Source organism: Formica exsecta, unplaced genomic scaffold, assembly GCF_003651465.1.
Source record: "Formica exsecta isolate Colony F162 unplaced genomic scaffold, ASM365146v1 scaffold928, whole genome shotgun sequence".
Lineage (NCBI taxonomy): Eukaryota > Metazoa > Arthropoda > Insecta > Hymenoptera > Formicidae > Formica > Formica exsecta.
The window spans coordinates 85395-108701 of record NW_021853694.1 but is presented as its reverse complement, the minus strand read 5'-3'; the positions used below and the strand labels follow the sequence as shown (position 1 = coordinate 108701).

General features: G+C 35.6%; 2 protein-coding genes across 7 annotated transcripts in view; one reads left to right on the top strand and one right to left on the bottom strand.

Moving 5' to 3' along the window:
• Positions 1–16822, bottom strand: part of LOC115245214 (putative glutamate synthase [NADPH]) — a 34879-nt gene extending 18057 nt beyond the window's left edge. For 2 of the 5 annotated variants that reach the window (XM_029823411.1, XM_029823415.1), the window contains exons 1-6: positions 7067–7624; positions 2534–2666; positions 1794–1924; positions 928–1054; positions 700–825; positions 158–301 (exon numbers count right to left, since the gene is read on the bottom strand). In XM_029823411.1, the coding sequence (XP_029679271.1) occupies positions 158–301; positions 700–825; positions 928–1054; positions 1794–1924; positions 2534–2650 (645 nt within the window). In that variant the 5' untranslated portion in view covers positions 2651–2666; positions 7067–7624. Of the gene's footprint in view, positions 1–157; positions 302–699; positions 826–927; positions 1055–1793; positions 1925–2533; positions 2667–2749; positions 6468–7066; positions 7625–16091; positions 16106–16417 lie in introns of those variants that run through there. The other 3 variants (XM_029823412.1, XM_029823413.1, XM_029823414.1) reach the window with 3 other exon arrangements.
• Positions 16823–17973: 1151 nt separating this feature from the next.
• LOC115245188 (protein retinal degeneration B) overlaps positions 17974–23307 on the top strand; it is a 29690-nt gene continuing 24356 nt past the window's right edge. For both annotated transcript variants that reach the window (XM_029823358.1, XM_029823359.1), the window contains exon 1: positions 17974–18236. The gene's annotated coding sequence lies outside the window, so the exon portion shown is untranslated. The remainder of the gene's footprint in view (positions 18237–23307) is intronic.

The window sequence follows — 23307 nt, the reverse complement described above, 5'->3', positions numbered from 1 at the left end:
TGAAAACGAAAAGCCATGGCGCTGTAAAACTTTTTGCTTTGTGCTTTGCTGCAAAGAAATGGCTAAAAAAAATATTTGTTGAATCGAATCTCCAAACTTATCGGAACCGTGCCTTCTCCATAGCAAAGAAAATGATCTGGAAATAATGTGGACTTACCTTAAAGTCCGTGAAGTACAACCATAACTGATCAGCGGTCAGCTGTCCTTTGTAGACGACCGTTTTTAGCGACAATGAGCAAATGTAGTATCGCAATCCCGGTCGCGGTATTGTATGCGACGATCTTTTCCTTAGCACGAATATCTGAGGAACAGATACGATCAAAACGTAAAAATGTAATAACTAGGAATCGATTAAACGAGCATTCGTTTTGACCTTGAAAAAAGACGACTGTTTCGCGATGAATCCGAGTTCTATTCTTATAAATTGGCAAAGTCATTTAACGCCACAAATTATTTGGCCTACGAAGCTTAATGTATAGTGTATGCAATTTTAGATTTACTAGTAGTAATTAATTAGCATTACAAGATGGCATTACAAGAAGGCTTTCAAAATAGACGTCGAAAACGATATACGAAAATATTAATCGACTAACAATCGACATATAAAATGTAATAATAATAATAATAATAATAATGAAAATGACGATGATGTGTATCATTATCGTTATTATTAGTATTAGCATGAAAAAAGCAAATTACCTGCCGTTTGAGCGTTTCCGTATCCTGATCGCCAGTAACGAATACTTGACGCATATACGGTTCACACTTCTTCGCCACTTGACCAATCTGGATCCTATCGGTGGGAACATTGCGCCAGCAGAGCACCTATTACAAATCACACAATCTCGAGAATATTCCAGGAGCAGAGCGTGCAAAGAACACGATAACTAGAATATTAAAACGGATTAATAAGTAACACAGACATACTCGCAAATTGCATTCCTCGGCCAGTTTCTCGAACGCCGTCTCTACTTCCTTGTGCGTGTTCTTGTCGAGGAATAAAATACCGGTCGCGTATCGTCCGAACTCGGGCAGTATGATATTTTGCTGTTCACTGCAAAATATAATTATATTAATATAATTATATTAATGAACCTAATTCGCATACCTTACAATTACCATAAAAATTTCTGCAGAATCAAGGATTTAGAAATTTTTCATGATTTATTTATTTATTTTTTTTTTTGCGAGTCAATGATCGGAGAAACTAAGGATCCATATAAATTTAGAAATCCGACAAAACAATGATTTGTGATGAAGGATTTGTAGAATTATGCCAAGGATTTATGTGGGATTGGGAATCTGCAGAATGATTACAAATACAAACATATGTATGAAGCGATAGATGCATGATATCGATAAAAGTTTTAGGTTTCGTAAAATTGAGAAGTCCTCCGCAATGATTTACGAGGATCTATAAAATGAAGGATTTATATCACGAACGGTTTATTAAATCCACTATTGACTTTTCAATCATTTATAAAATATGTTTCATATTATATAAAAATCTAAAAGTAAGATTAAAAAATACGGCGATATAAAAAAGATCGATTACAAACTCTTTATATTGCGCGGAAATTAAATTCGGAGTCGGACAAAGCGCCATAATATCTATAATAATATAGCTAGATGTGACACGTGCTTTTAACTTGGCTTAAATCCGATGTCCTATAAATATTGTATATTAAAAACTAGAAACTACAAACTACAAGCTGTATACATTTCAGGGAAACTCTAGACTCGGTTTCATTGGCAGATAAGACTTACGGCATGTCGATGTGGGATTCTCTTACCGAATTTTATTGGCATAGTAATCGTGCGGGATTGCGCAAAGTACACCAGCCCCGTCACCAGTGTCGTTATCGCAAGCACACGCTCCCCTGTGATTCATACGCGCCGACAATGTCTGAGCGTCTCGTATAATCTGAAATTCGCATAGAGATAACGACTATAAATAAATAAATAAATCCAGAGCGCGAGCGAACTGGTCCGACAGTTTCCTTATCTTGGTGCGACTGAACAAAAGATCACATAATTCGTGCATCAACGATTCGTTCATCTTTCTCTTTTCTCTCTCTTTTATAAATAGATATATCCCATCCAAATTTACATTTCCGATTTATCTAATCTTTTCTTCGTGTTTTAATTAGCGTTTTCAATTTTACAATTTAATTTTGATACTAGAAATCTCTTTGAAAATCTAATTTGTTTTAATTTTTAATTTTCCATTATTTGTATAATTACGAGTTCTTCGATATATTTGTCTAATAATTTCACTGCTATATTATGTATTATTGTTACGTTTTCTATACGATTAGCTCATCTTTATTGCTTATTCGAGAGTTTTGTACATCTATCTAATAAAACGATATACGACGATATTAATATACGAACGCGCGCGCGTGTCTGTATAACGTCTGTATAACGGATTGGTAAAGATCAATTGGAAGATACTCGATAGATATAGATGTTCTATTTTTTCAAATTTTATACTTAAAGATAAATTATACGAAATTCAACGAAATCAACTCACCTTATGCGACCGCTTTCCATCAATGGCGACGATAAAACCAACGCCGCAAGCCTCTCGTTCGAGGCCAGGATCGTAAAGACCTTGCTTCGGAGGCAAGGTCCACGGCTCGGAAGTCATCGTAATTGATCGTAATCTGAAAGACGAGAAGAGAAGGATCCTTATGATACTGTGTGTGTGTGTTTATCAAGATTTACAAATATTCCTTAATTTACGAACCATAAAAATAGAGAGAGCTTTCGCGATCTATTTCATTAATGTATGCTTGTATATATCGCTGTCGTATTTAGCGCACAGACGTCGCGAAATTAATACTCGATGAAATCGAGTTACGTACATTGTTTTATTATTTGCGACTGTAGTACTGTAATTAAACATATGAACAAATAAAAAGTTATCTATTTAAGTATAGTTAAAGTTACTTGTTTAATATAGTACACGCGCACTTAAACTCGATATTTGAACGATGCAATCTAGACGATTAGTTCAGATTCGATATGACATTTGATCGTTGGACAGATATACTCCGCATGTGAAAAGCTACGCACTATTAGGGGGCCAAGATCGTGAAGGATGATTTGGGGGAGGGGGAGAAGAGGAAGAGCCGTCAAGGTAACGCAGAATATCCGTATTGTCGGCGTTACGTAAGCATAAGGCGCGTAACAAATGCGTGACTTTGTCGTCGTCGTCGTCGTCGTCGTCGTCGTCGTCGTCGTGACGAATCGCAATAATGATCGATGTGTGCAAACAAAACGAAGAATACGCGTTAAAGAAATCGATGTTGCGACGCGTTCACGTGCTTGTCCGATGTACCAAGCATGTAACAGAGAGGACAGGGGTAGCCAACCGCTTCTCGATAACATTCCTCATGTAAGAACATTTCTTCTTCCTCGAAATTTGGAATAGATTTCTATTTATATTCTTATGTCTCGTGTAATACGGAAAACTTAAAAAAGTATAATAACATATAGAGTATCTAAAAATTACCATCCTTTTAAGAGCAGATTCCTTCTGAAATTAACCGACTAATTAAGTTAATGGAAATTTATTTTCAACTCCCTACAAAGTTTAGTTTGTAAAAAGCGCTCCTTTTCTATCGTTAACTCGGATTCATGCCTCGACACTTTTTGGCTATGGATCCGCTATTATATAACAGGACATTCGGTTTTGCAACATTTTATGTATGTATAATTATAAACAGAATTCAATTTTTGACGTAAATATGTCTCCTCTTTTTCCCCTATTTTTTTTTTTCAAATTTTTATTTCGCATCGTCACGTGGAAATCCAAATTATCAGAATTTAATAATCAATGTCTAGAAATTTACATTGCGCGATTTTTCATTTAGGAAAGAATTCTCCAATTTCATTTATTATAATCCGAAGAAGAATCTATTTATTTTTACTGACCTTCAAATTTGTCATTCTGGCAAAATATTATGACATACACGATCTTATCGTATGAATCTTATCTCTCTCGATTAAGAGATATAATAAACAGTTTAAATCTGTCGTCAATGATTGAAATTAATACGCAAAAAAAAAAAAATGGAGATAATTCCAACGACGAGATATATCGTTAAAAACGATATTTTTTAAAAATAAAACAAAATCGTATTTCTCTTTTAAATCTTCAAAATCATGCTTTCTGCAGTGAAAAGATGTTAGAAATAATTTTCGATCCGAGATTAGTATTTCGACTTTACTTGCAATTACAATAAATAGATATAAGCATTTTATTTAATTAATTTCTCACCGTCAGCTCTCAACGATAATTCGTAGCGATACGTAGTATCGCTTATAATGTTTGAAACTGGAAAAGTAGAAGAGTACGATTAATGGTGGTACTTTCGATAGTGCACAAATACAAATATCATAGATTAAAAGTTGGAATTATTATTTATCTATTCAACGGAATCCATTCAGCCGTAAATAAGCGCGTGCTCGTGCGATTCACGTGTTTTGCGAGGCTTTGAACGAGGCAAGCCGCGTTCAATGTCAACGTTGGAACGAGATCGAATGTTAAAGAATTCACGTGCCCCGGTGAATCCGCCGAATCCGCCGAATCCGCGGCCGGAAAAACCGGCAAATTCGTAAAGGTTGACCACCTCTGTTGCGAGTGATATCCACGTGCGATGTGCGATAGGAGGAAGCGAACGATCGATACGGTATACATATAGGGTGTGTCGTATGAAAGCTTCGATATGTGGGAGCTGGTCGGAAGGATGCTGGACGTTTTCCAAGGATCGATACCGGAGGATGTGTAGGTACTTTAAAATGAGAAGGAGGGGCTAGAGAGCTTGGAAACCTGCCAAACCTACCCTTCTTTTTGGAAATCGATAATTAGGCATAGGCAGTATAATATTAAATATTTATTTTTGGGACACCTCATAATAAAAAGATAAAAATAGATTAAGTCGGAGCAAATATACACTTTCGTATATATCACTTTCTTTCGACACGCTCGTATCAGGTGTGTGTGTATAAACAAAAAATATTATTATCACATTATCTCTTTCCGGGATTAAGAGATAATAGTAAGATAATCAAAGAGTAGATTTTCTTTTTATCTCGCGATGTTCGTATAAATGTATGTCAAACACGTGATAACATTGTGATGTGCGATATTAACGGATGAAAATTAGAGTTATTATATCATTATATCACCTCTGATAGATTACCATAGAAGGTTCTCCGCATGTTAAATCGCATCCATTTCGTTTAATTACAATATTCTGGCTGTAATCGATTAGCTATTAGTACAACTAATATATAATTGCATTTATAAAATATAGATCCGTGATGGATCTTAGAGGGCTTAAAGCGTTTCCTCTAGTTTGCGTGCGAGCTAGTCAGGATAAGGAATCCATGATGGTGCGGTGTTCCAAAATTATCCTCGAGCTATTCCGGCCATTTCGAGACCGGAGGAAACATATTTTCGCATATTCGTGTTGTTATCATTGGAATTACATCATAGCAAATTAGAATAGAGTATTCACCACACACATGCGCGCGAGAAAAATACATTCGCTTTTGCATTGCATTTATTCGCTGCGTAGAAATATCGCACATATTGTAGCAACGAAAATAGTCCGCTTCGCTTCGGCCATAAATTTCTTGACAAATATAAAGTCGTAATTGAAAAGTATTCCGTATCGCATCTTCGAATTATCACAATTGCAGTTGTACGAAACACGAAAATCATGAATTAATCGGAGCAAGTTTTAAACACCCCCTAATGCAATTCTTTTCACTTCGAAATTATATTATTTAAAATGTGCATAAATTTTTTTTGCGGAAAAGGGAGAAAAAAATTTATGTTTCTTCAATAAGAGCTTGTTATCAATGAAAACGGTTCTCTTTGATTATGTCTGAGAATTGCTTTCTGGAAAAGAAATATTTACTTATTTACTTATTGTATTATTCATCTCAGAGTTTGCAATTAAAAAAAAAAAAAAGAAGAAGAGACGATTTGCTCTCGTATATACATATTCCGTCACAGTAGTAAAAACGTGAAATGCATAAGAATGCATATGTTAACGTATCCCTCGTATTTTAACCTGTTCGTTCTCGTTCCGAGACTCGTTCCTCGTCCCGAAGCGGCGTAAAAGAGAGGGGAAAAAGTAAAGAAAAAAAAAAAAGTCTACGCGTGTGGGGAAGAACGTTATACATCAGGACTGGATTATACTTATGAGAGCATTGAACACTTGGCGAGCAGCGCGTCTGTGTGTACAGGGTGTCTGAAAAATATATATCGGTCACCCCAATTTATCGTATACAAATTCGAAATTGTGTAATTATGTATTTGAGAATTAATTTTTTTTTAATTCTTATCGTTGGTATATTTTCCGTCAAAAATTTTCTCAGTGGCAAACTAAAATTTCGAAATTCTTTGTGTCTCAGCTGCTGCAAAAGATTTTAAATCAAAATTTTTTTTTCAAGCATTGTATATTATTTTTAACAATTGTAAAAGTAACTTACAATAAGAATATACTTGTTATATTCTTGATTCATAACTTACGCGTTGCATATCTTACGAAAGTTGCATTTATATTTTAAATTTTTTACGCATTTTTTGGAGAACATATAAATACAAAGATTATATATTATTTCACAGTTAGTATTTTCACGAAAAGAGAAATTTAAACCACATTTCCATATCTCGAATTATGTTATCGGTATTTTTACTTTGACCTTTGATAAATCTCTTAAAAATAGAGGCATGTTTTTCCTATTTCAAAGATGTCATTTGTGTAGTAAATCTATCGTGAGATGCCCTTGAAAATTTAAAAACAGTCACATATTATATATATATATTCCGATTAAATGAATTCTTCGCGAGAAAAAGGTATTCTAGCCCTCTCCCCAATCTCAGTCCGACTTTTTCGAAAGAAAAACTCGATGCATGTTTTATCGAACTTTGACGATTTATTGCGACCGGCGCGCGCGCGCGCGCACGCGAATACGTATTTTCTTCGACAGTCGACGAATCGACGAGTCGACGAGTCGTCGACGTGGCGTATAAGCTCGTCCTTACCGTAAAATCAAACGTATCGATAGATCGTTCCGAAAACTGCACGTGTCCTCCTTATCGCCGATTAGCACTGCCAGGAAAGAAGACCGTTTCTCGCACGCTAATAAATCGTCGTCAATTTAGCCAATTATCGATCAATCGTCGATCGCAGCGTTTTATCGGTGCCTTCTTTCCACTCGAGTTTACACTCGTAATAAGAAGCGAGTTGTGTGCAAAATGTTTCTCACACGATATACACAGTTATCCCCGCGATATCCCGACGCACTGTGACAATTCGGTCTTAAACGGAGAATCAATCTAATTCATTTCATTCGATACCTCCTCGATCGATCCTGCCCGAGAGAGACCGGTAGCGGGAGAAGAGCGCGCTCCGAGTCCTGCGACTAACGACTAAACTTCTCTCTATCCTCTCTTGGATATAATCTCGATCCGGTATTCGATATTCGGTAGAGTGGAGTAAGAGAGTAAGAAGAAATCCAACGCGCGCGCGCGCGTACGTGTAGGAACCGCGAGTCGGACAGGAACTGAGACCAGAGACTACTGAGACGGCGACAGTCGGATGTCGGCTAAAAACCTAAAAGCTCCACCGCGCCTCTCACCCTTCCTCTCACTCCTTCCAGACGCGTCTCCGTCTCTCCTCCTCTCTCTCCTTTCCTCTCCGCGCGACGTCCCTCATTCCACCATCGACGCGCGTCGCGCGCCGCCGCTGCCGCCGCCTCTCCTCTTCCACTCCTACCTTCTCACCCCTTCCACGGCTTTCTTCCTTCTCCCTTCTCTCTCTTCGTGTTCACGATGAGGGGAAGATCGTGATGTCGATGCGGTGCTTTGCCTCTCTCGACCCACACCCCTCATCCCTAACTCGTATCGCACATCGCACCGCCTTCCGAATGTTCCGATTCCGACACGTCTTGACTCTTGACGCATGAGAGTCGAGGAGTCCGAGGCCCGAGGCCCGTGGCCTGTGTCGCGATCGCGATACGAATCGCAAACCAAGCACGTTTTTACGCCTTTTTGCGAAGCGCAAACGAATCTCGCATGGAGAGACACGTTTTACCCTTCCTCTTCTATTTTTTTTTCCAAAGCGACTTTATTATTCTTGGAAGTGTTTAGCTCTAAAGTGTATTGCGAACAATTTCGAGCGATTCATCACAGATATGCTTCTTCGTACGACGTACAACTATGACTAATTGTTAAAAAACTCGCGGCGGATAGCACTAATCGCGTTAATCGAAGTTATTGAATTTATTTCTTCATCCCGAACTTTTATACCTTTTGAGCGTGTTTCGCTTGAAAATTCGAAGCGAATCATTTTTGGAGTAAACGCGTTGCGAAACGCGAGATGTCTTGAAACGATTCGAACCTGAAGCATTTTTTTGTTTTCTCTCTCTCTCTCTCTCTCTCTTTCGAATATTTGAAGAATTTCATCTCATCTAGAACGCATAGTTTTTAAACGCACGCTAATAAAATTTTCAACGTATTGTTCGTATTAATTACGCTCCTTTCTACAACTAGTTGCTTCGAAATCAATATCACATTATATCCGAAATTAGATTAATTTTTAAGAGTTTTATTTTGTACCGTTCCGAGAATTCCATGGCAAGTTTTCTTTCGTTACAGATACGTCGTTTCAAGGTTTCGTTTTATTTTCAAGCTAATTGTTTTGTTCATCACACGAATGGAGCACGACACGTGGCATCTTTAGACAGAATTAAACTTATTGTGTGTGAATGTCCTCTATATTTTTAACACAACGCTGTAGTCTCTGTTATTCTTGACAATTGTATAGAGATTACATAAATATGAAAATACGAAAAACACCATTTTAATTTAAAAGATCTACTACATTCTTTTTATTAGGACACGAAAAATTATTATATATTTGTTGAATAATTCAATCATAATATTCGTAATACACATACACAATTTTCGAACAATGACTTAATATTTCGCAACTTGTATTATACAATGCCTTATTTGCTTATTTGTTATAATTAATTAATTTAGGTCACAGGAAAATTACATAATACATGTATGAATAATGTATTGAGAGTATTATGTAATGTTTTGAATATTGTGATCATTATGAGCGTTTGGATCGATAAATTCCAATGAACATAGTATAGATGCCGCGGATATACACGGATAATGAAGGTGAAAGAAATAAGAAACGATGTTCGATAATTTTGATAGTTGGCCTCTGACACAAGTGCGTTACATTTTGTAGAATCAAAGATGCGTGAATTCTTTGCGAGATCTCAAACAGTCTTATCGATGAATACGACGCGTTTATTCGTTAAGAATTATTTCAAGGCTTTCGTTTGTATCCTAATTTATAGCGCTATAGGGTGTATAATAAATCCATATTGAAGTTTATTTGTGTCTGACATTTAGTCACGTATCTCGCTGCTTGGTTGGAATTGCATCGACAACTGTCAAAGTTGCGCCCCCCCCGCCCCTCCCCCGCCTCTGCCACATTATCGTTGTCGTAACTGTATGTCGTTTTTGCGGTTTTCCATTCTGTCAATAAAAAAATGCACGTATTGCGAAATATCACTCTTGGGGAATCTCTTTGCACTCGTTCGACGAATGGCGCTGATCTCGCATATCGTGAATCTGAATTTTTCAGATTATCGCATACAATCCATTTTGCGATAATTGCGATAAAAGAAACATCTAATCCATGTAAAAGGGAAATTTTGTGTAGATTTACTTATACAGGGTCTCTCTCTCTCTCTCTCTCTCTCTCTCTCTCTCTTCTCTCTGGTAAATGCGTTTGGTATAATATTGTTTCAAAAACTATTTTCAAAATGGTAGATTTTATGCCGTTGTTAATTAAAGAAGAGATCGATGATGCAAATTATGCAATGTAAATTTCAAGAAATGGTAAATATTTGTCAACTGATTTCACTTGGACAAATTTGACTTGAAATATAGCGATGCTTCTGCGTTTACATCAAGATATTTGATGCTAAAACTTTAAAAACTCGAAAAATATACGAAAAGCTATTTTATTTTTAATTAAAAAGGATATCGTTCATAACATCAAATTATGCACCTATTATTAAATATACAGCATATAAAAAAAATTATCCAACTATCCAAATAAATATGTGAACGTTAATAATTAATTCCGAATCTGTCACAAATACGTTAAAAAGCCGCAAGAAATGTTTTTATTCAAATAAAGAAAGAATATAATAGTGTTGAGAGAGAGAGAGACGATAATAATTAATAGACATTACATCGATTTGTTATTATTCGATGACTAACTAAATCGGGCGCCATTCGCATTTATCTCGCAATACTCGTCAAAATTAAAGTGATAAACCTGTTTAATAATAACCGCGGCTATCAAGAAAAACTATCTGTTATGAAAGAATTATATATCTCAGAGCTCGTAGATTCCAAGTAATCTCGTGGCTTGTCACGAATCGATGCAAGTGCGTGCGTCTATATACGTGTAGAATATGTATGCGTGTACAACGTGTGTCCTAAATATACGTATGATTATAACTTTGTCTACGATTTTCAATAATAGCGATAATTTCTCGAGATATCTCACATAAATAAATTTACTTTGTGTTTCATTTTCTACTTCACCTACTTTTGATTTGCTCAATTCTCTCGGTAAACAGTTAGTTTTCGTTTTGTTTTGTTAAACTGATAATCGTTGTACACAATCCGGTTTTTTTTGTAAACTTTGATATTTGAAAAACTAATTTTTATTTTTCGAAGATATCGAGTGTCCTATTTCTATCGGATATCGTCGCATGCTATTTGAAGAATGCAATCAGCTTCGTCATGCGGTTTGACGCAAGACGTATACGCGAACTTCGCACGATCGATAATGTGATTAACGGAGACGAGGATGAAGAAGCGTAGAGAAACGAAACGAAAGAGAGAGAGAGAGAGAGAGAGAGAGAGGAGGAGAAAGCGAGAATGCGATGGATCGTTAGATTTTACTGCGTAACTGGCATGTTAACGTTTGCGATAGAAAAAAAAAAGGAAAAATAAGTTATCGGACGACTAAGTAAGTAAGATTGTGTAAATGCGTAAGATGTGTAAGCGCATCGATAGATAACGAATACAGTTACAAAATGCGCGATACTCTATATTTAGAGTTACTGCGCGCACACGACGAAAAGAAAACTGCAGAGGCAGAGAAAGATAGCACGTGCCTCAAAAAAATGCGGCACGTGCTATCAATTCTTTTCGAAATAAGGACAAGTCGTCGTATAAAGTGATGTCGACTACTTTGCATAGAACAGAAATATGGCGGGAAAGGAAAACATAGCCATCTCAGATGTACGTACAAATGTACACGGAATGTCTATCGACTACGTATTTTTAGTGAACTTGTGTTGTTGTTATCGTGTATCGACAAGATCAGATAATAATAATAGATCCGATTCGCATTACACGTTCAAAATATTCGAAATCATGATCAAGACATTTGATACTTTATTCTAATATTGTCATTAAAGAATTATGAAATCTAGAAGGCTAAATGATTATATGAATTTTAGTTGCATTTGGTCATTTTTTTATTTTCACTTTTAATCTCTTCCATCAGTTGTGATAATTTTAATATAACTTATTTTTAATTTCAATTAATTAATAGCCCATAGCACCTTTATACATAGCATATTCTAACGCATAGAATAATGTGGAAAAATAATTTAGCGTTTTGAATACAAATTATTGTGCGGAAATTTTATTATTTCTCGATAGCGGGAAATTTAAGTTTATTTAGAAAAACGGGGGGGAATTTATCGCTGTCAATTTATCAATGTGTTTTCGCATAGAAAATAATTGAACAAATAAAATGAAATTGATGTTACGGGGCTCGTACAAGGAGAAAATACTGAAATTTATCATCAGGACAGTTACAATTTAGACTTTTAGACGAAAAAGATTATATCGCGCTGATATGTAAATTTTATTGCTTTGTTATATTGTATGTACGAAAAAGAAAAGGGATTAAAGTCCCTTTGGCTTTACGAAATCAAGTCCTCCGCGATAGCTCCGGATAATTGACTCGTTGCCGCGGAGAGAACCCTAGAATGGATGAACGAAATTGCATTTGACGTCAATGTCACGCATCTTTATTACAGAAAAATTGCGTGTCATTTTGTCGTAAGATTGTGCAATACAAAGTGATGCGTATGGTAATGAGATTTACGCAATTCGGTACTTCGCGGGAGCTTTTTTATTCCGGAGCGACGAAGCTCTTTGCTCTTTACTTTACTAAAGACGACCGTGGACGGAGAAACGAAAACGAAGCACATTTTAATCATTTCTTCATAATGATACGTACATACGTAATGCGTAAATGATATTATACGCTGATAAAAAAATAAACGGAGAGATAGAAGAGATAGAGTGCATCGGGGAATGCGAGGGGAGAGTCAACTTCCGCGCGCTGCAATCAATCGTACTTGAAATATTCTTCGAGTTATCTCGTGTGGCGTCTGAGAAGCGGAGCGAGGGAGTCATTATCATATCGCCAAGGTCGGCGGCGTCTCGAATATCAATCGACAGACTCTGGGAGAGGAAAGATTCCACGCGTTATCGCGCGAGTATAAGATCGCGTCGCGATTCGCGCGACGTGTTATCACGGTCGCTGTGCGCGTCTTAGCATTTCCGTTATCGGGGACAGAAACATACGGCGACCGCATGATTCGCTCGAGAGATGTATAAACTTGGCGCGTTCGATAACAAATCCCGCCTATCTCCTTTCCCGTTTCTTTCCTTCTAAGTATCGCCGTCTCATCGAAAATGATTCGCTTTTTTGTAACGGAACTTTATCGGCCGTACGCGATAGAATAAATTTTAGGATAATCGAAAAAATAAAATTAATTTTTATATAAATATCAGTCACTTCCCGAAGGGTTAAAGATAATAAAGAAGAAAAAAACCGGAAAAAGCCGAAAAATTATAATAATAAAAATTGATTAAACAAATAATGAAATTTTTCGATAGAAAATTTCGTACATATAATATATTTAAAATTGTCGAAATAAAAAATTGTACGTGGTGTTGTGATTACACACAATAGATGATATATTAATAATGTATAAAGAGGAAAAATTATTAGAGATTCAAGACTAATATGAAAAATATTAGATAGCGGAAAAAGGTGTAGATTATTTAACCTCACAGTTTCTACTCTGCCATTAAAATGACTTAATGTTAAAAAATGTAATTGAAAGTGGCAACAATCAGAATCTTTTATTATTTATTTATAAATAAGTTATATCGGGCGCAATATAATATTACCCGGTAAGCATTCCACTTTTGATATCGGACACCAGAAATAGGATAGGTAGTTTCGGATGACGGTAATATAGCACGATAAACTCTGTGTATTCGCTAATCAATCGCATTGTATTAAAGGTTTACGAATGATTATCGCGCTTTCGTAGCAAAACATTTCTGCGAGATGATCGATAACGCCGTCGACAGTTTCGCTCCGTAGTTGTGTCTATTTTTTTATCTACCAGCATTCTTTGATATAATTATCGGTATCTTTTTACATAATTATGCTAATGCGCGAAACTATAAAATGCGGTTAAAGAATTTTCTTAATGTGCCGTATTAATTAGCTATCGTGTAAAACGAAGCTGTTGGAAAGAAGAAAAGACAAAGGCAAAGGATCGTGAACCGAACGCGATTTGTGATGACATTGCGTCGAAATGTATATGGAACGCGTTCGAAAAGAGTTATGCAGATTTTTATAAATTTAGAAGTCAAAACATTTATATTATACTTTCTATGAGAGAATATAAATATCGTTAAAAACGTAAAATACTCCTTTAAAATCGGAAACTTGATTATTTCGTATATTTCGCATTTCTTTTTTTTTTTTTTTTTTTCACAGAATGTTTCTAGGCTCTAGATACACGCGACTAGATACACGCGCCGAGAGAAGTACATATATAATCTTATTAAAATGCACATACCGCTATTAATAAAATTTTCATGCGGCTAGACATGCGGCTGGTTCGTGCAACTCCGGTCTACCGGGTCGGTAAGACTTAAAGGAGAGCGAACGATATCGCGCGGGATGCACGAATCGATATTGCGGAATAAAGCGAGCATGTCGGCCGATGAACTGGCCCGTGTCCAATCGAGAGAAAACTTGGACTTCTCGTTCGCAATGAATACGCGTGTGGAAAAAGCACAAATATATGATAAAGGGGTTAATCGATTATCGATTAACTTGAAAATTAATTAGAGTATCAGCTAAACTAGTAAACATTTGACTATAAAAAATTGCTTGATCATAATTTTATTCAACTTCCTTTTTTGAATTTTATATTTAACGTTTAATTAATTATTATAATTAGAAATTATAATAATTATAAAATAAACATAAGGATAAAAAATTAAAAATAGTCGAACAAAATTATTGTCAAGCCACTAAAAATTGTCATACTTTTTATTAACTCGATTAAATCTGAGTATTAAATCTAGTATTTAATCATGTCGTACATATATTGATTAATTCATTCTGATTAGTAATATAATGAGTTTTGGATGAACGTAGACTGTTACCATATTTCCCGAGTTACGGTTTGTCTTTTCTAATTCTCGGTTAGTTATTGGCCCAAAAATAATAACCAGAATAATTTGGGCTAGGCATAAACTAGTTATCGTTTACCGATTCGTTTACTGGCCTGACTAATTTCTAGCTAATTTTTCAGAAAATGCTTTTTTAACAGCGCATCATTTATTATAAAATAAAATTATCCGTGTACTGATTATAGTAGCTAGCCATCTAAATGTTTGCGGTTTATCTAAACAGAATTTTTTAACCAGTTGTAAAATTTCAGTTACTGTCCAGTAAATCCAAAATAGTAAAAAATGGCTAGTTGAATTTTTTTCTATTCGAATAATTTTTATCTCTAACCGCGCACAGATGAGATGGCAGGGATACGATCTGCGGGAGGATAATCCCCACCAGTTGTAAAATTTCAGTTACTGTCCAGTAAATCCAAAATAGTAAAAAATGGCTAGTTGAATTTTTTTCTATTCGAATAATTTTTATCTCTAACCGCGCACAGATGAGCTGGCAGGGATACGATCTGCGGGAGGATTATTCCCGTCCCTTTGCTCCTCTGTAATATCTTTTCGCTTATCGTTGAGATTGATGCAACTTGCACTCGTTGTCAGCTGCACGTTTCGTTCGTTCTCTTGGAATGAGAATTTATTCTTTGCGCCAAAATAGATAATTCGCCCGGTTGTTGGTCTTACAAATCTTTTATAACATATAGATATAAATTATATTCTTCTCGATGCATGCGTTTCCTTCTTATTGTTAGTACAATATAATTAAATATTTTAAACCGACTTATATTGGTTGCCGATAATGAAGACAAATTGTGTAAAAGATATACGATTGCGGTTTTTTAATTTTCATTCCGCAAATTTTACGTTGAAAGCATTGTACAAGGAGACAATTTACAAAATGGGGAAATCACTCTCCGATCTATATCAGTTTTTTAAATTTTTAATTAACGCGATTACTCTTTTCTCCGTTGCAATTGAAAATTCATAAATGACATTTTACGCCAATCTAGTCTCTTGAAAAATGGTATTAATATTGAATGACAGTACAAATCGATCGGAAGTACAAGTCGGAAATCACATCCGTATATCAAACGTAAATGTCAAACTTTATGACGCTGCTTGCGTCATAATGGTGCGTGCCGAAAATGGTCGGATAAGTCTGTCCATTATAACGAAAAACTCATTATTGATAGAGGCTCGCCAAATTTTTCCGTCATATCCATAGAAATCGATTTAAAAAACCTTCGAGGCTTATATTTCGAGTAGATTATTTTGCCGATTTCCGGCTCGAGTGTATATTACAATATCATAAACCTATTTTGCGTATCCTATTACGAGTCTAAGAATGCGACGAAACTTGTTTCCGTCATAATATTTTTCATGATATTTGCGAGAATTAACTCGAAAAAAAAACTCGAGGGAAACCTGCAGTCCTCCTTCCTCCCAAATTTCTTACCTCTCTCGTTTCCGCGATCTGGATAAGTCTGTCCATTATAACGAAAAACTCATTATTGATAGAGGCTCGCCAAATTTTTCCGTCATATCCATAGAAATCGATTTAAAAAACCTTCGAGGCTTATATTTCGAGTAGATTATTTTGCCGATTTCCGGCTCGAGTGTATATTACAATATCATAAACCTATTTTGCGTATCCTATTACGAGTCTAAGAATGCGACGAAACTTGTTTCCGTCATAATATTTTCCATGATATTTGCGAGAATTAACTCGAAAAAAAAAACTCGAGGAAAACCTGCAGTCCTCCTTCCTCCCAAATTTCTTACCTCTCTCGTTTCCGCGATCTCTTGCCGGCGATCTTGGCCGGTTCTTTATCTTTCCGTGTCTTGGGTTAGGATAGTGAAGTGTCGCGATTCGCTCGCGTTACAAGAATAAGGACGTCCCGGGCCCGGGATTTACCCGCGTCGCGTCGTCGAGGATCGATTATGAGCGTGCTGCCGCGTGCTCCGTTTTGCCTTCGCCAAATCGCCTTCTCTCCGAGAGACGTTCGCTACCTTCTTCCGGTGGCTTTCTTTCGCTGCTTCGAATCCAAGATCCAAGATCCCTCGTACCTCGTACCTCGTCTCGTACCGGCTCGTTGTATCACCGATGAACGTGACGTGCGCTCCCTCGGGGCCTCGGGTAACTCTGTCGTAACTGGCAACTGGCGCCGCACTGGCGCCACTAGCGGATTTTCACTGACAACCCGTGACGACACGACGACCGACGATGTACGATGTACGATGTACGATGTACGATGTATTGTGTGTTACGAGACCGCGGACAATCACGGACGTAACTAGAGTAATGCATAATTACCATTCTAGTCAATCGAGGAATATTTCAGATCTGAGAGTGTTTCTTAACAAATTTATAAATTCGATTCTCGATAAAAATGTCGCGAAATTGATGATTTTTACGTTACAAACGATATAAATGAAATTTTCTTTTCGCAAAATCTTTCAAAAAGTCAATCGAACCGTGGATGATCCAAATATAAAGGAATGGATCCATTCCATTCGATATAAATCTGAGAAAAAAAGAAAAAAGATTTATGATATGCTCTTACGAGTAAAATACAATGAAATAATAATTTGTACGAATTATTCCGAGATGCTCGCTCTCCGATAGAATATTTATACTTTGTATATTTCAAACGTTTTATATTCCTCCGCTTTTGGATCGAAGATTTGTCGTAGCGGCTTTTAAATGAAACAGTTGACTTTCCGAGCGATCTGCGCACGCGGTGAATCATCATTGGTCGTTCGATCGTCCAAGTTGTCCACGAACATCCGCGTTATAAAAACGCGGCGTTACGCGCACGTATATTATAATGTAACTCTACATCTTTATATTACAAAATCTCAGTTTGAAGAGCGATTTTATTAAATTATTAAATTATCCGTAGCTGAATATCGCAAAAAATTGCAAAGAAACAATGGTATCTAATTTATTTCCAAATTTGACGAGAAATTAGCAATTTATCGTATTACTAGCAAATATATACATACGCGCAAAATTGTGTGTATATCGTGTGTACAAAAAAAATATATAATTTTGAAAAATACATACAAGAATTATAAAATTGATAAAGATGTGAAATTGAACGAAAGTAAAGATCCAAAAATAAGGATCTTAAGATCGTCGGGAATTACAAACTGCTATTACAAACGGAGAATTAAAAGAAATCCGAATATCCCGGAGATGTCTTGTTTAGCGCAAATCGTAGGAAAAGGCGCTAGATACGTCAATGCGATTCCAATCATAACGGCGCATGCGCCGCAGGAGTTGCCTTATCATCTTATCAACCGAGATGACGTTTCGGCTTCCGGCTCGTCTTGACTAAGTCCAAAGTCCAAGCCGGGGCCGGGGCCGGGACCCGGGACCTCGTTCTGGCGTTTTGGTGTTGTGGCATGGCATCTGGCATCACTGTCGCCGAGGAATCGTCGCGTAGAGATGCCAGGAAACACCCTGTGGATTTGTGGATGAACGATCACATCGTCGCGTGTGATCGCGCGAACGTGTAAACCTGCGAGTGCGAGTGCGAGTGCTAGTGCGATTCCCAAGGATTGCCGGAGCCACTTGGAAAGTCTAATTGGTGAATCGGTAAGTCGGTGATTAATCGGCGGCGTGTTTTGACAAATCTACTGCGTGTTTTCCTGTTGCGAGTGACGGAAAATTGCGAAAGAAACGGCGCGAATCGAGCAATTTGATAGCTCGTTTTCTCCGTGTTGATTCAATATGTTCGATGATGGGATGGAAAGGGGAATAGAGTCGAGGGGACAGGGGAACGATCTCGTAAGAAATATTAAAGAGAAAGGAGGAGAGGGACAAGTACGAGGAACGTGTCAAAAATGGTACTTTTTATACTAATGGAACAACTTGACATAATTATACGTTATCATTTTTATTTATTATATATTTTTTTTTTCTCTGCGACAGCCACGTGTGATATATAATAATATAATAAAATTATTTAAAAAAAAACGGCTTTTCGTAATATTATTGATAAACTAGGAGGATTAATAAGATAAAACAGTTTTTTATGGTTAAAATTATCTATTTGAGGAGAGATTTTGAAATGTTCGAGATCTTAAATACAAATTTAATGCATGATGTACGCTTAAGTTAATACTGTGTTTTGCAAATCAGCAGATTTAACAAAAATCTTTACAATTGTTTGAAAATTTATTTTTGTATGTGTGTGTGTGTTTGATATTTGGTATTTTATACAATACATCAAATAGAATTTCGGATAAACGGGAGAGTAGATTTTACTCACATTTTATAAAACATATTTAAATAAAAGACAATTATAATACGTTATTTACATAAGAAGATAATGTTGATGAGATTACAATTGATATGCATATCTTAGAGATTACAATTTATTGTACAGTGCTTTTGCGTATATTTTAGATGATTAGTACATGGATGAATAGTCGGATTCCATATATTCATCGATTCGCTGATTTGACTTCATGAATTTTATAGGATCTGTTGAACTACGTATTTGCATATTCTTGAGGACATGGATCTCTGGTCTTTTAATTATTCTATAATAATAATAGTTTTAATATTAAGAGATGATGGATTTAAATTCTTGAATCCGTAAACTATTTATTTGACAATTTTGCTTTTTTTAACAAATCCATAAAATTTAGAAATTTTTGAATAAAAAGAATCTAAACAAAAGTAGATTTTGTGGATTGTATAAATAATCTTTAAAAATATTTTTTGTTTTACGTAATTAGCATATAATTATGCATTATTTTATATATTTATACAAGTTATTCAAATAGTATCTTATATCATTTTGTCTATATTTGAAAAACTTTCCTATTAAAGAATATTGTATAATATACGATATTTTTAATTTTATCAAGAAAAAATGAAATTAATTATTTTCTAATGAAGACATTTGTTAAATGCAATTTGTACAACTATAGAAAGAATATAGAAAGAATAATTTTATTACAAATACGGATTTGTTATTGCAGTAGATCGAACATAGAAATTACGGATTTGTGTATTTTTCATTATTAATCGCAATTTCTATTTTATTTTTTAAAAATGTAAAATTTGAACGGTTTACTCGAAGAATATTGCTTTCATCGAACATTTAATCTGCTATTATTTTGAAAATAAATAGTTCAATGTTGAATCACATACAACCGCGCGTTTCTCGCTTTTCGCTCTCGACGGAGCGAACATTTTGACATTTACGATTACGATTATTATATTCCTTTTTGTGGAAAATGTCACGTTGCTGGTATTCATATCAATGTATATCAATGTATGTATGACCGCACTCGTATATTTCTCATTATTGTTTCGCTGTTACTGACGTCGGCGAAAGTAGAGAACATCATTATGTTGACATATTGACATCACGGTTGAACAACGACCAACTTCAATTCTCTCTTTCCATCTCTCTTTAAGAGACGTCATGAGTGACGTCAAACATTGGGAAAATCGATCAAGTCTGTATATAGATAGACTCGTCCCAATTTTCGACCGAATGAAACCTCCTTAGCGAAAACATGTGAGATTTCCTATTTCCGGATAAGGAGAATAATGGCATTTATTTTCTTATCTCTATATTTTTATACACGATATGTCTCAATATCACCGGACGTTCTTTTAATAGCAGATTCTCTGGCCAATTTGGAGGTAATTTTTCTTCAGCGAAAATATCGAAGCAGCAATTATTTCCGGGATATAAGCGATTGAGAAAAGGGATTTTCATAAATTAAACTTTGTAAAGTTAAAAGAATAACAAAGTTTCAGCATTTTTCATTCAATTAATTTCACGGATAGAGTTTATTTTCATAGAACTTTAATTTGAGATTTAATTACAAGGATATATGGTGAAAAAAAATTGGAAATTTGTAATAAATGATCCTTCTCGAGATTTTTATAAGAAAAAATCAACTCCAAATTGGACAGAGGATCTATTGTAAAAAGAATATTCGATTTATGTTTGGAATATTTTATATGTATATTTGTTATATAACATTAACACATTTTTCTCATAATATATTTATATTATATGCTCTGTTTTTTATCAAGAGAAAAATATAAATAAAGATACGATTGTCATGCAACATTTTATGTCAGAAGAGAAGATTGCGCACACAAATCCTTAGTCAAGACAATTTTAACGCCAACAAAAAAAGCGCTAATTTAATAGCTTTATTTATACAGCTTATCTAATTATGTATTGGAGCAAGCTAGTTACGGTTTCGTGCATTATGATTGGTACGGGAGTATATATCTGGCGATCACCAAGTCTCGTGTGCCGAGTGATAGTGACGCAATTAGGCTGGCGGTAGGTGAACCGCACATGTCCGCTACTAATTACAGTCGATGATAATTAGAGATCGACGCAAGACGATTGAAACAGGGTTTATCTGCTGATAGTGGTCTTTGTTCGCCTCCGAAGCGAAAACTTGACGGTTGAATGTGACGAAGGTTAATGTATATGTGATAAAATGTCACGGATTTAGGATTGATAATGAATCTTGCGTTCTCGCAAATTCTCTTACAGACTCGTAAATTCTTAATTTTGCAGATCTTTATTTCTATTTTTTATTCCAAAAGACTGGTTTTCGGTAATTATTTAAATTTATAGTCTGAATTTTTCTTTTACATTTAAAGCTAAGAGCTTCTCATTCTCGCGAAAATTCTCAAAATCCATTATCTTGAAGAATCATACGATTTTCACGGGCTCTTGATTCCGCGCATTGTTGATTGTACTAATCTATGATTCTGTCAATAGTTTTTGATTTAGCCAATTTATTCTTGTTTCTAGGAGATGTTACAAGATGTAATACCTGCGCGTACATTCGATGTACATTTGTAGTGCCACGCTTTTCTTGTAAAAAATATTCAATCTTTTTTTAACATAAATATTAAGATATGGATAATACTTTAACTGCAATATATTTATTTATTAACTGACAAAAGTAAAAACCACATTTTCGTAAATCGAACTTCAGAAATGTATAATGTAAATAAATAGCAAAATCCTAAATGATCTAAACTAAATGAACTCTATATTAATAGAATTTTAATTCGCAACATTCTTGTTTCACGACATTTAACGATAAAATTTTTTAAATTGTAAAAAAATATGGTTATTAACGTTTAGTGGAAAAATGCCTTCAGTTTGCAATAAAAGTAAAAATGTTGTTCTATTTACCAATTGTACCCATTCTCAAACGCTCTATTGTATATTCGGAAAAAAAAAATTTAAAAAGGAAAAATACGTTTTTAACTTGTATATTTTAGTTTTGTTTTAAATTTTATATATATATATATTCGTGCGCTATACGAGATGGTAACGTACACTTTAAACATTCATTCTGCGCTTTGTTAATTTTTTATTCCTTTATCTCGGATACCACAAATGTCCGCTGCTACGACAAAGATGCCCGAGGATTGTGTTACACTCGAGTTTGAAAAAAAAAAATCAGAAGGAAGGAAATAGAGACAAGATTAACAAAGTTTCGCGCATAAAGTTTTTACGAAGACGAGATCGAAATTCATTTGTCAACTTGCAAATTACAACATGGGTCTTTTATGCGCCGTACACATTTCGGCCGGATGTCGGGTCACAGGGGGATGGGTGTTTATCCTCAGAGGGTGGAAAGGAGACTTCGACCCGCCCTTTCGAAATGTCAAAGGTTACCGCGCAAGTCACATCGCCGTATTCCTGGAAGCAATCCCGTGCGAATCCAACGGCGTTGTTTTTCCTCGCTCGCGGACGATAATTCTCTATCATCGGCGAGAAACCAAAACAAATTGGAAGAACCTTATATCTATTTAGAAAATGTTGAAACACAAACTGTCAAGATCGATCGTATGCTCTAAGAATTGATTTGCTGGGAGTGGGGGGAGGGAGGGAAAGGATGCGTTTATATTCACGCATATTTATCAATGAAATGGATAAACGACAAGGCGAACATTTCTGTCTACGTGAAGCAGAAATGCATAACCCATGAAAGAATTTCCATTCAAAAATCAAGTTTACAATAAAGTTAAGTCAAACGTAATGTATGATCGTAAATCCGTATATATGTATGATATACATATATAGTCGATACTAACAAACGCATCGGAGAGACCGAAAATATTTGAATCTTGCACAAAAATTGCATAATACATTACTAGGAGTCGTGCAAATATACATAAGTCAAAAGAGCGAGGATTTTTTTACTTTGTCCGGAAAAAGAAACTTCTTTCCATGTTGTCGGAGTTAATAATAATAATCTTAATCCGTCCCGTTATCGATGCGTTCGGAAACCTTTTGATATTTCCGCGCGCAATTATTGCATTAATACGTAGCCCGGAATACATACCCGATCACATATATACAACTACACTTTTTCTTCATGTCTCGTGAAAGGTGAAACGTTAAACCAGCAAGCGTTATCGGCGCGCTATTCTATCGAATTCCGAAATTCCTATCCCGCTGTGGTCGACGAAAAGGAGAAACCGATATTCGCAACATCTTCAAAAGAGACGTAATACGATTAAAGATGCCGTTCGAAAATTAAAGACGCGGCTTCTTTGTCGTCGATTCGCGAACAATCTTATTTTCTCTCGTTAATTGCTTGAAACATTTAATTCTTTATTTAATTCTAAAAGCAAAACAGTGTGTGCCTCTTGGCGC